The sequence below is a fragment of the Aquarana catesbeiana genome, linkage group LG06 (assembly GCF_042186555.1).
Source record: "Aquarana catesbeiana isolate 2022-GZ linkage group LG06, ASM4218655v1, whole genome shotgun sequence".
Taxonomy (NCBI): Eukaryota; Metazoa; Chordata; class Amphibia; order Anura; family Ranidae; genus Aquarana; species Aquarana catesbeiana.
In genome coordinates, this window is record NC_133329.1 from 63,598,335 (window position 1) to 63,612,048 (window position 13,714).

General features: G+C 46.6%; 2 protein-coding genes across 2 annotated transcripts in view; both read right to left on the reverse strand.

The window, feature by feature from the left end:
* The window catches only part of LOC141148558 (uncharacterized), a gene marked incomplete in the record, with an annotated part of 670,733 nt that overhangs the window by 140,872 nt on the left and 516,147 nt on the right, over window positions 1-13,714 (reverse strand).
* LOC141148560 (natural cytotoxicity triggering receptor 3 ligand 1-like) overlaps window positions 11,736-13,714 on the reverse strand; it is a 66,754-nt gene continuing 64,775 nt past the window's right edge. The window contains exon 4 of the mRNA XM_073636114.1: window positions 11,736-12,461. Within this exon, the coding sequence (XP_073492215.1) occupies window positions 12,037-12,461 (425 nt within the window). The 3' untranslated portion in view covers window positions 11,736-12,036. The remainder of the gene's footprint in view (window positions 12,462-13,714) is intronic.

Genomic DNA, 13,714 nt, shown 5'->3' on the forward strand with positions numbered 1-13,714 from the left:
TTTATATAGGCGGTAACCCCGCCCCCTTACGACGTCATGGTCCCAGCATGCGCAGGGACTCTGGGGTCACGCCCCCTTATGACGCCAGAGTCCCTGCGCATGCTGGGACCATGACGTCGTAAGGGGGCGGGGTTACCGCCTATATAAATGGCTCCGCAGCTCGCACACAGCATTCGAGTCGGAGAGAGCGTCGTGTCAACATCGGGGAAGAAGAAAAGAAGAGAAGAAGCGGCGAGACAGCGGCGGCGAGACAGCGGCGGCGAGACAGCGGCGACAAGACAGCGGCAGCAGACCGGGCCCCTCGCTGGCAATAGAGCTGGAAGAAGATAGCGGTGGGGCCCGGGAGAAGAGGCCGAACACCGGGAGAAGAGGCCGAACACCGGGAGAAGTCGGAAGGGGACCCCCCGAAGTCGGAAGAAGACCCCCGGAGCTGACTAATAAATTATTCTTAAAACCTGTGTAGTGTGTTTTTTTTTACATTGACACTTTTCCCTAGGTGAATGGGTAGGGGTACCATGTACCCCAAACTCATTCACACAGGGTGGGGGGCCGGGATCTGGGGGCCCCCTTATTAAGGGGGGCTCCCGGATTCCGATAAGCCCCCCGCCCGCAGACCCCGACAACCAACGGCCAGGGTTGTCGGGAAGAGGCCCTTGTCCTCATCAACATGGGGACAAGGTGCTTTGGGGTGGGGGGGCCGCAGGGCGCCCCCCTCCCCCAAGGCACCCACCCCCCCATGTTGAGGGCATGCGGCCTGGTACGGCTCAGGAGGGGGGGGGGCGCTCGCTCGTCCCCACCCCCTTTCCTGGCCGGCCGGGCTGCATGCTCGGATAAGGGTCTGGTATGGATTTGGGGGGGACCCCCACGCCGATTTTTCGGCATAGGGGGTTCCCCTTACAATCCATGCCAGACCTAAGGGCCTGGTATGCCTCCGAGGGGGGAACCCACGCCGGTTTTTTCATTGAAAATTTGGCGCGGTGTTCCCGCCTCAGGATTCATACTAGACAGCTGTCAGCGCTGCCTGTCACTCATCGCGGAAGGAAAACAAAGTTTTCCTTTCCCGATGAGTGAGCCATCTCGGCGCTGGCCCCTGCGACGGGGCTCGTAGGTGTCAAATCTCGCCGAGAAGTGCGGCGAGATTGACACAATATCGCGGTCACCTACTGTAGTCTCAGGGATTCACAGACTTCTGCCCAGTCTGATGATCCTGTGTTTGATGTCCAGCTCATCTTTAAGGGTCTGGGGGACCCTGCTCAGACTCCTGATGGTCTTCTTATGCCTTTACCTATTCCTAAGAAGCCTTTAGCCCTCAATAAGTCCTCTCGTCCTCTCCCTACCTCGGTTTCGGTCTCTGAGGATAATCTTAAGTACGAGGTTAGTCAAGTTCTCGATTCCCGGCGCCGTAGAGGCATTCTTCAGTACCTCGTACATTGGGAAGGGTTTGGTTCTGAGGAGAGGTCTTGGATCACTGCATCTGAGATCTTTGCGCCTCGTCTGTTGAGGAGGTTTCATCTGGAGTTTCCCTTTAAGCCAGGGCCCAGGCGGAGGAGGGGGAGGCCTCATAAGAGGGGGGGTACTGTCATGGTTATGCAATAGAGTTTTCTCTGTCAGCTTACCTGTCTCCATGTGTTCATCTCTAAAGACCAGCTGCCTCTCACCTGACTGGTTTTATAACCTCTCCTCCAAGCATGGCCCCACCCCAGGCCCTATCAGGGAACCCTATATTAACCTGTGCACTGCAAGCCAGCAGTGCTGATCAACCATTGTGTGTTAGCCTCCGTGTTGACTTGCTGTGTTTCCTACGTCTGATTCCTGTTACCGACTTTGGCCTGTTCTCGACTCTCCCTGTCTGCTTGTTACCCTGACCTTTGGCGTGTTATGTTTATCCTTGTCTGCTAGTTGCCCTGACCTTTGGCTTAACCCTTACTCCCTGTTGTTCCAGCCTGCTGCCTCCTTCCTCTTCTCCTGTAGTCTACGGTGAGCGTGAGCTGTGAGACCCTGGGGGCCGCGACCTGGAGCCAGACTGCAGCGCAGTCCATCCTCACCACTAGAGGCTCTGGTGAACACCTGCTGGCTCTTAGACTCCGCGCCCTGGGGAATCTAAGCTCTAGCTCCCACTGGGATCCATGTTAGTTATCCTGTAGACCTGCTTCCTGAACCTTCCAGGGTTCAATCCGCAGCAGTCAGTCCTATGGTCCACTACCTTAGTGGTGCACTTCCGACTCCTACAGAGTGCATCTGTCACCTGGTCCCAGGTGACCTGACACCTGCCTCTTTTCCAGAACCCTCTGGAAACAAAGGAGGGCACAGAGAGATAAAGTACATGTCAGTCACCTACACTAAACCACTCCCCAGCCCCCAGATCAAAAACAAACAGGCCTAGTGCTAGGCCTGCCTAAATTTACCTGCACTGGCAGTACTAACAAAAACACTACTCTAGCACCTATCTATCTACCTAAAGTAGAGGGTGCTACACTCATCCCCCACCAGAATACAGCTTTGCCCCCTCCCATGCTGAATCATGAATGAACTGTGATTAACCACAATTTTTTGTCAAGCCAAGTTAAATTTCACTTGCCACACCCAGGCCTGATTACTGCCAGACCTGTTGAATCAAGAAATCACATAAATAGAAGCTATCTGACAAAGTGAAACATGCTAACAGATCACAAAAAGCCACATATCATGCCGCAATCTAAAAAAAACTATGAACAGATTAGAAACGAAGTAATGTACATGTATCTGTCTAGGAAGGGTTTTAAAGCCATTTCTAAGGCTTTGGAACTCCAATGAACCATGGGGCGAGCCATTATCCACAAATGTTGATAACTTGGAAAATGTGAATCTTCTCAGGAGTGGCTGGCCTACAAAAATGACTCCAAGAGCATGGACTCATCCAGGAGGTCATAAATGAACCCAGAACAACATCTAAAGAACTTCAGGCCTCACGTGCCTCAGGTGTTCATGATTCAACAATAAAAAAGAGACTGGGCAAAAATGGCATCCATGGGAGAGTTTCAAGGCCAAAGCCACTGCTGACCAAAAAGAACACAAAGGCTCATCTCACATTTGTATACAAAGCAAGTCAATCAGCGCAAATAAAACCTAGCAACAACAGCTGAACACTGAGGGTCAAATTATCAAATCCCAAATAGCAATAAAAGTAGAAAAGCAGTGCAGCGCAAAAACATACAATACCATATTAAAATATTAAATAATGAAAGAGTCCATAATGTTCACATTCAAGATGAACAAGTTCAACAAACACCACCAAGTGTCAAAAATGAAGCAGTTTAAGTCTAATTCAACATTGAGGCCCACTGGAGTTAGGAACCCCAACGTATGAATCCACTTGGTTTACCTCCTGGAGAGGTCTCTGATAATGTTAGTGCCTCTTCATGAGGGGTGAACCACATCTTCACCCCAAAATTCCAATAATGATGGATCCTTATTATGCATGTTCTTAAAATTCAGGGATATATTGTGGTGACGAAATCCTATTAAGATGTTTCTTATATGCTCTGCTATTCTTTTCTTTAAAGATCTTTTTGTACCTTACACTTCTCAGAACTATACATGATAATCTGAGATAAAACTCCATTGGTGACTCTCTGTATCTTGATTTCCTTTCACCTTTTCTAAACATTCATCTCTAGGGATAATTGATAGATAGCTGTTTCTATCAGTGGGCTTATAATAAACCTTAGTGAGGATGTCTCCACTATCCCTGTATATCGTGACATCTAAAAAATTATTTTCATAATTACTCCATTGATACGTTAATTTTATATTATTTCGGTTCTCATTAAGTTCATTCATAAATTGGTGCAGAGTACCTTCTGATCCCCTCCATATCAGTAGCAGATTGTCTATAAATCTTTGGTAGAACATTATTTCAGATCTCTGCTTACCAAAGACAAATCTATCATCCCACTCGGCCATAGATATCTGGTTCCAAACGCATGCTATATTCCCATCATATATACTCTATCTAAGACACATAAAAATGCTGACTGCCTGCCTGCACATCTTATAATAAATGGAATAGCCTCAGTGACAGCTAGACTAGGAGAGTATCTTGATAAGTTCTTGCAGCAGAGTGTGCTTCAGACGAAAGCATACCTAAAAGATAATGGAGTAATTATGAATTTATTTTTTAGATGTCATGATATTTAGGAATGGTGGAGACCTCCTCACTAAGGTTTATTTCAAGCCCACTGATAGAAACAGCTATCCATCAATTAACAATGGACACCACCCAATGTGGTTGCATAATATTCCAAAGGGACAGATAATGCATCTCTGGCTCTTTGATTCGCTGAAGACAATACCGTTATAGTCTGCAAGGTGGAATTAGTCAGAGTGATTCTTTCTTGTTACAATGGAAGTGAAAAAATAGTATTTCAGTAGTTTTGCAGAAGGAGGAGACTGAGAATACTAGATGTGCATCAATTTTCAAGCCAAGGCTGCCAAGTAGTGTTTTGTAATACACTAAATGCTATGGGCATCTCATATCACCCCTTGTTCCACCCAAGTTGTATCCTGCAGTAAACGTAACAAAACCGCGCAAATGACTGTTCATTGTCTTAACTGATCGATGGGGGTCTGGCAGCAGGGTGATTGGCGGATTGCTAGTAACCAAGTGGTGAGCCCACCGCTACATTTTGGAGGTACCTTCACAGTTAACCTGCTGGCCATCGCCCTTAGCAACCGTCAACGGCCGGGGGAGACTTTGCCTGTTTTGCCAAGTTGGGATACACCGAGAAAAAAGGGACTGTGTGTTTGCCTCTTAAGTGACTTTGTTACAGGTCATTATGCCCATAGCAACCAAAACAAGTTTGTTGCCAAGTGCTGTTGCCCATAGCAACCATCCAGGATCAGCGCAGCCTGCGCACCTCCTGCACCCAGTTGTACTAATGGACTAATTACTACCAGGTGTCGCCCTGGTGCACTTTGAAATTGTATGGTTACAGTTCCTTTCACACTGAACCAACAAGTGGGGGGGTGGAGCCACGCCCCAGAGGAGAAGCTAACAAGTGTTCAGTGTGCTGCGCGCCAGACACGAGGTGGAAGAAGATGGCAGAAGGTGATCAGAGCACACCCGCTATGCAGTGGTTGCCTGATGTGCAGGATCAGGTGTTGATCAATACAGGCATCCGACTTGAGCTGACCGGAGGACTGGCCTTGGGAGTGATCGCAGGTATGGAGCAGTTATGCATGCTCTGTCCGGGATGTCACAGACTCATGGCTGGAGTCAGCGCCTGGGCCTGGTGCAGACACTGCAGGGACCAATTGACTCGCCTGGGACCGGTACAGCAAGAGGTCCGATATTACTCCACCAGTTTGATTACCGGACTTTGCTTGCCGCAGATCCAGGTGACCCAGAAGGCCATACGTCGCCCACCCCTGCAGTGAAGGAGCTCTCACTTGGCTCATCTATTTTGGAGCTCTCAGAGGCTAAGGCCTAAGAGAATGTTGAGGAGATCCGCAGCTTGGCCAGGGGCCTGGAGGTTGCCAGTGTCAGTGGGCAGCCCCCGGAAGAAATCCCTGAGGAGCTGGGCTCAAGTAAGTCCCTTGCGGTGCCTGTTCGAAAGGATAATAGGCTGCAGGAGGGGGATCCCCCTGGTGATGAGGAGCAATGGGTCTCAGAGAACTCCCCATCTACTGGGGCTTCAACAAAAGCACCGGAGGAACCATTGTGCCCAGTGCAACCCCCCAGTCCAACCTCACAGACTTTCTACTAGTTTGCCCGGTGCTTTCTCTACAGGAGCACCCACGTACTGCCAATGGGTCAGCAGGGCCTCTGACTCCTGCGTTCTGTATGGCAGGGAGAAGGGCAAAGAGTTGCCCAGGCTCTCCCGGTTCCAGAGGGAGGTACAGAGGAGGGTTGCTCGGGAATGGGGCATGGACTACCCGTATGTTTCAGCTCAGGATATGGAAATCGTTGAAAACTCCCAGGAGCAGTGGGAGAACGACATGATCTGGGATTATCTACATGTCCCTAAACCAAAGCGGGTGCCGGAGAGTGAAGTCTGGGTTCATTTTCAGGACATTTATCGAGAGTGGAAGCTTGGACGGGCCATCTACAAAGATAAAGTTCTGGTCATTAAAGCGGGCCAGAACACACGCAGCTACTCCATCTTGGTCAGAGGGGAAGGGGACAGTCAGAAGAGGTTGCCGGACCCACGGTACTATCTGTGAGTCAGGACTACTGTTTATGTAGACACAGGTGAGATACTGTACCCATTTGGACTGCTGGATTGCAGCTGGGTTAGGGTGGGTTTCCCTAATGACTGTTCCTATTGCAGGATGTTTGCCACTCAGGGTGCCTGACAAGGACAATGTCATGGACACTAGGGTGTGCTGTTCCTGCTCAACCCCTTTGTCACTTGCTTTAAAAAGAAGGACTTCTTTGCTTCGGAGCTTCTACTTTGCTTAGAAGAAAAACAGAAGGTTTATTCGCCCATGGGCACATATGTTTGATCATTGGCATGTCTGCCTAGGCTGTACCCTGCAGGAGGTCTCTTATGCCGTGTACACACGATGGGGATTTTGGTCAGAAAAACATATGATGGCTTTTCCGACGGGATTCCGCTCAAGCTTGCCTTGCATACACACGGTCACACAAAAGTTCACTGAACTTTCGACCGTCAAGAATGCGGTAACGTACAACACTATGATGAGCCGAGAAAATGAAGTTCAATGTTTTGCACGTCGAAATTGCTACAGACGATCGCATTTCCGGATAGGAACTTTTTCCGACCGAAAAATTGAGAGCATGCTCCCAATCTTTTGCTGGCTGGAATTCGGCCAGCAAAAGTCCGATGGAGCATACATTCCGACCAAAAGCTCTCATCGGTCTTTTGCTGGCCGAATTTCCGATCGTGTGTACGCGGCATTAGAGTGACAGTCCTAGCAGGGAACCACATGCTACTTCTGGTCTAATTGAAAAAATGTGTGTTTGTTTTGTCACCAGACCGAAGATTATAACCCCCTCTGTTTGGTGAGGTGTTAATGTTCAGTTAGTTTGTACAGTTAGTTGTGTGTTGTTTATGTCTTCCTTTAGGAAACTCTAGGATGTGACGGCTGTCTATCTCCACCGTTGGAACAGATGAAGACCTGTGATAAGCAGAGTATTCCTCCCGAGGGAGCAATGCTCTGGTTCCCCTTGTATGTGATGATAGTTGCAGGGATCTGCAGTCAGGATGTATAATTTGTGCAAATGTATATGGTCATAGAGTACATGTGTCATTTTTGTACTTTTATACAAGGTTACCCCATTTAAGTTGTGTTTTCTCCCTTTCCCTTATCCAACCAATTGATATGGGATGCCTATCCTCAATTAAGGAGGTATTTTGCAAATTCATTTCCCACAACTGAGGACAGTTGTGATTTTAGTTGGGGGTGAATGTAGCACCCTCTACCTGAAGGTAAGTACTAGAGCAGGATTTTTCCTAAGTTCAGGGATATGTGTAGGTAAATTTAGGCAGGCTTATCCTGCACACTGGGCCTGACTGTTGATTTTGGGATTGGGAGTGTTCAGTGTAGTGGTGGATCTGGTCACCTGTGCTCTGATTCAGGGATGCCTCCCCTGCTTCCAGAAAGATATTTCTGGAATGGAGTTGGACCTGAAGTATGAGTGGCAGGCAGCTCATGTGAGGAGCCCTGACCAATTATCTTCTGACATGCTGCCAGGGAGGAGTTCTGAAGTGCAGGAAAAGACAGTATGGAGTATTAAGCTGCTGTTCCAGGCATCCCCACGTGGGGATGCGGCGAGCATGGAGGAGAGATGGAGGAACCACTAGGAGGGAGCCTAGATAAAGATCTTCATCTCTGAAAAGGTATCAAGCTGCTGTGACCGGGGAACAAAGGACTTGTATGCTGGAGAAGATCAGTACGGAAGAAGTAGCAGTAAAGCGGAGGAAAGTAGATGTGACCGGGGACCCAGAACTATACTTGTGGAGAAGGTCAGTGTGAAAGAGACAGGAGAGGAAAAGCTATCAAGAGTAGTGCAGAATGCTGTGGCCGGGGAACGCAGCATTGACAGTAAAGGACTGGCTGGGAACAGTAGTCCACCTATTACCATGTGTCAGGCCATCGGGGGGAAGTACCATGTATCTCTGGTCTGGTTAGCGCATTGGTAATGCTTTCCAAAAGACTATATGGCTGTCTGATTCATTGAGTCACCGGGGAGAGGCTGTGTAGGTCTCTGGCTCTTTGATTCACTGAAGACAATACCGTTATAGCCTGCAAGGTGAAATTATTCAGAGTGATACTTTCTTGTCATAATGGAAGTGAAGAAATAGTATTTCAGTAGTTTTGCAGAAGAAGAAGACTGGGAATACTTGTGTGGATCTATTTTCAAGCCAAGGCTGCCAAGTAGTATTTTGCAATACACTAAATGCTATGGGCATCTCATATCACCCTTTGTTCCACCCAAGTTGTATCCTGCAATAAACGTAACAAAACTGCACAAATGACTGTTCATTGCCTTAACTGCTATGCCGCGTACACACGGGCGGACTTTTCGACGGACTAGGTCTGGCGGACTTTTCGACGGACTTTCCGAATGAACGGACTTGCCTACACACGATCAACCAAAGTCCGACGGATTCTTACGTGATGACGTACGACCGGACTAAAACAAGGAAGTTCATAGCAAGTAGCCAATAGCTGCCCTAGCGTCGGTTTTTGTCCGTCTGACTAGCATACAGATGAGCAGGCTTTTCGACTGGACTCAAGTCCATCGGAAAGATTTGAAACATGTTTCATTTCTAGGTCCGTCGAACTTTTGGGGAAAAAAAGTCAGCTGGAGCCCACACATGATCAAATTATCCAACGGACTCCGGTCCGCCGGACCAAGTCTGCCGTAAAGTCCACTCGTGTGTACGTGGCATTAGATGGGGGTCTGGCAGCAGGGTGATTGGCGGATTGCTAGTAACCAAGTGGTGAGCCCACCACTACATATGTATATCTATCTGTCTAACTGCATATCTATATATCTGCTTATCTGTCTGTCTGTCTATCTGTCTATTTGTCCATCTGTCTGTCCTATTCAATCTATCCCTCTGTATGTCTGTCTGTAGGCCCCATCATGGGCAAGTGACTTTGGGGGGGGGTTGGTTGGGGTTTTGTTTGCGCCCCCCCCTAAAAAAATGGAGCACCAGCCGCCACTGGTACTCAGACAAAAAAACAACAAAAAACAGAGTTGATTTTGCATGATAATAAATTATCTATGAGTCCTAATGGGAACAATATATAAATGACAAAAAAACATGTACCAATAGCTGAATATGTGAGAGGATGAAAAAACTCAAAGTGGCGAGAAAACGGACCAAAACTTGTGACACACCACATTACCGATCGCAGTGCTGCATGCCCCGCGGGCGCGCGCTGTCTTGTTATCCTGCTGGAAGTCATATGACGTTCAGGATAACTGAATCACTTCCCGGCGGTCAATCTGCTATAGGCTGGGCAGGAAGTGGTTAAGGGGGTAAATCCTTCTGGTCCTTAAGTGGTTAAGTACTGTAAAGGACCAGTGTTATCACACCCATAATCATTCAATCATTTTTTTTCATACAAATAGATGACCCTAATGTTGGCCGGGGAGCTGTCTTGCCCCACAACATTTATGGGGCAGAACATCCAGGAGCATACCTCAGCTAGAAATTAACCCCTGTAGGCCTATTTGCTGATGTCACAATGCGTGTTTGGAGCGGTGGCCACCATTGTAAGTGCACTTATGCTTGTTTTATCATGATGCAATACTTTTATGGATTTTAAGTCATTCAATAATGACTACACTGTATAAGCTTTTTCTGGGCTCCTGGCTGGTGAGCTTTTTTACATCTAGTGCAATGTTTTGGAAACAACTGCCATTGTTACCTATGGCATTCCCTGAAGAGGACTGAGCACTGACTACTGATTGATGCTTGTATATATCCTCCATTTGGTGAGTGCAATGTTTGGGGGAAGGCTCACGTGTGGAGGTTTCTTTATGCACCTTTGTGATACCTGATGGATATCAGATTATGCCTTAATATCTATTATTTCTGGTGAGCTAAAAGCACAACTGTCAACTACAATCTGAATAAACTTCTCTCATCATGGTGGTTAGGCATATAAAATGGAGTCATGCACCATGCTCTCTAGCTTCTGATGACATCATATCAATGACAAAACGTGTCAAGATTTGACTCACAGTGTGTTTCAGCTGAGTCTTAGGATGAGTGTCTGCTGACCCCTAGACCAAGTTTTATTGTTTTTTTGCTTTATGTAGCCATTGGGCTATTAGTAACTTGCACTGATGTTTTTTAAACAATAAATTAAGATTTTTGTACGCTATAAGGAGCATTTTTTCCTTTTTTCCTGGTTCACCCTGCTAAACAAGAGTCTTCGTTTGTGATATCCCACATTACTGGGCGGAAGGAACGGATGTTGGGCGGCTACCCTTATCCGGTTACGGTGACTACACAGGCTGGATTTGACTCCTTATTATGAGGGAGAGAGAGCGAGCAAGTGTCTGTGGAAGCCCGCACTTGGGATATCTAGTACCCTCAGACATAGAGGACGGGAGTCCCGGCTGGAAATCTGCAATTGGTCACGGTGACCATACAAGCTCAATTTGAATTCTACTATCGTAAGACAGAGAGGGTCAATGACGTCTGGTGAGTAGGGACCTAAATCCTGTCTTTGTCTGTCTTTACCTCTGGGAAGGAATGTGCCACACAGCCTTTGAATATTGAGAGGTCTATGTTGTTGTGGAAATTTTATGAAGATTTATTTTAATATGTATTTCATAGTGTCTCCCAGTGTTAGTTCTCAGGCAACCCGCTCTAAAGAGCTGACTGGGGCAGACTGACGCTGTTTGAGATCCATTTGGTAGTGGAAAACTTCCTGAGGTTGGAGAGAAGTGTTTGCAGAGTGGGGATATGTCCGCCGGTGAAGGGCCGCTGTGCGATGCACAGAACGGATGTGTGCTTGTGTCACCCCTGTATGCCTGATCAACATATTTGGAGTGCCATGGCGTACACCTGCAGATAATCTCCCATCCACAGTGGACGGTAGTATAGTCTGGATATGCTTTGTTCTCTGAACAAAGCAGAATAAGGATTCACGAAAAACGGTAAAAACTGGAGCTTTTGGGTTGTCAAGGTCAGGGACAGAGTTAATGTTTGTTAGCCATGTGGCTTCCTTTGTTTAGTTGAAGAACATGGCTTCCAGGTAAAACATACACACTGTGCCTGCCCAGACACACCCATAAGACTCCCCTAGCCATTGGTTGTTGTATAAACTCATCCTGTTGGAAGGATTTCCTGTGTTGACATTCATATCCTGTGAGGTCATTTCCCATGGAGGAAGCGATTGGCTGTTGGGGCCATAGCGTCCTGTTTGTGATTCCTTTTGTTGTCTGAATAAAAGACCCAGTGCACTGCTCAGTAGAGGGCAGTCGTGCTGAGATGAGGATGTAAGCTGTGGTCATCTCTATTCATTGGGAAATGCTGGAAATAGAGTGATAGGTAAGTTGCATTATACCATTAGACGAAAAGGGCGCTTATTAGCGCAGGTGAGATTGATTACATATAGCTAAATCTCCACGTCAGTATGCAGTCAAGCTTACAGTTGTACCTGTCAGATCAGCTACACAGGAATACGGATTGCATTGTTTGATACATGGACTATATCACAATTACTTTGTTTCAACTTGACTGTTTGGATCACGTATAAGGGATTGTTTTTAAATTTATTTGATAATTTTTATTTTTAACACAGTTTTTTCCACAGTTGTATTTTATTGTATTCAATATTGTGTGCACGTTGTCACTTTATTTAGCAAGCGCTGTTAATCATAGAATTTATCCAGTGCTGTCTATCTCTCATTATATGGACTTCTTGTCTTAACTACGGTATATGTATTTACATCTCACGAGTATTGGGTTCATTGCATACTTTTGTTTTGCTATAATAATGGATCACTTTCATCTAGCGCTGCACATTTACTGAATTATATTGAATACAAGGGTTGGTACAGTCACCTTATGTGCTAGCTGCTTTAATGATTGGTGCGTTCACTACATACATTGCTGTTTGATGTTTGTACAATATATAATACTTGCCATAAACAGTGAGGTCAATATCCTTGAATTTCTTTTGTGGACTGTAGATTATTATACATCTATATTTTCCAATGTCAGAGAGGGTGACGTTTCTGATTTCCATATTAGCGATTCCTTTGGTGATGTCCTGTTGATTAATAGACATTCTCGGTTGGGACACTGTCCCCTTGTTGTCAAGCCTTAGAACCTCATTGCCTTGGAAAAGCCACAACGTGGCGAAGAACTGAATGATTATTGAAGGGTCATCAACTTTGAAAGAACACGGCAGTACAAAGTTCTCTCCCAGCTGGGCTCTGTGTGGTGATGGAGCGAAAACCACCAAGCCGGCTTCATTGTGCAGAAAAGCTGAAAAACAAAAACAAAACATGAACCGTGCATACACAAAGGTTAGGTTACAATTATAATAAATATAAAAGATAAATTAAATAAAAGCATATTCTTTAGCAGTTTGGTTCTGTAGGAATCCCAAATTGACCAAAAACCATTTTAAACATACAATATGGATATAAATTTATAACTAGGGATGCACCAATGCCATTTTTTTAACACTGAGTATGAGTACCGATACTTTTTTTAAGTACTTGCTGATACCAATTACCGATACCTATGCCTAGGAAGAGTAGATAGAGGGGTGGTTTGGGAGGTGGGGCAGGGGGAGTTAGGGATTAGGGTAAGGCTGGGGTGAGGGCAGGGTGGGGGAGAAGGTACTTAGGTAAGGAGAGGATGGGGGTGTAGGAGGGTAAGTAAGGCCAGGGTGGGGGGGGGGGGGGATCGGACACTGGGAACACAAAGGACAGAGAGAGCAGCATCATCTAAGTGCAGTATGACCACAATTTAATGTATACTGTATATAATGTGTACCACTACACTGACCTTCCTAATTCCTACACTGACCTACCTGATCCCCACACTGGCTGCTACATTGACCTACCTGATTCTTGCACTGACCTACCTGATTTCTACAATGACCACTACACTGATCTACCTGATTCCTGCACTGACCTACCTGATTCATACACTGACCACTACACTGATCTACCTGATTCCTGCACTGATCTACCTGATTCCTGCACTGGCTACTACACTGACCTACCTGATTCCTACACTGACCACTACACTGATCTACCTGATTCCTGCACTGACCTACCTGATTCCTACACTGACCACTACACTGATCTACCTGATTCCTGCACTGGCCACTACACTGACCTACCTAATTCCTTCACTGATCTACCTGATTCCTGCACTGGCCACTACACTGACCTACCTGATTCCTGCACTGACCTACCTAATAGCTACACTGACCTACCTGATTCCTACACTGGACACTACACTGTTGTGGAAAATGTTATATTAATGTATTGTCATAAGAGTCTCCCAGTGTCTGTCCTCTTGCAGTCCGCATTAAAAAGAGCTGACTGGGGTAGACTGATGCTGGTTGAGATCTGTTTGGTAGTGAAAAGCTCTTTGGGGATGTAGAGAAATGTCTGCGGAGTGGGGACGTGTCCGCCAGCTAAGGGCCCCTGTGCGATGCACAGAACGATCGTCTGGTGGGGGTGTGTTCGCTCTGCAAAGACATCGGTTTAACGAGTGTGCCC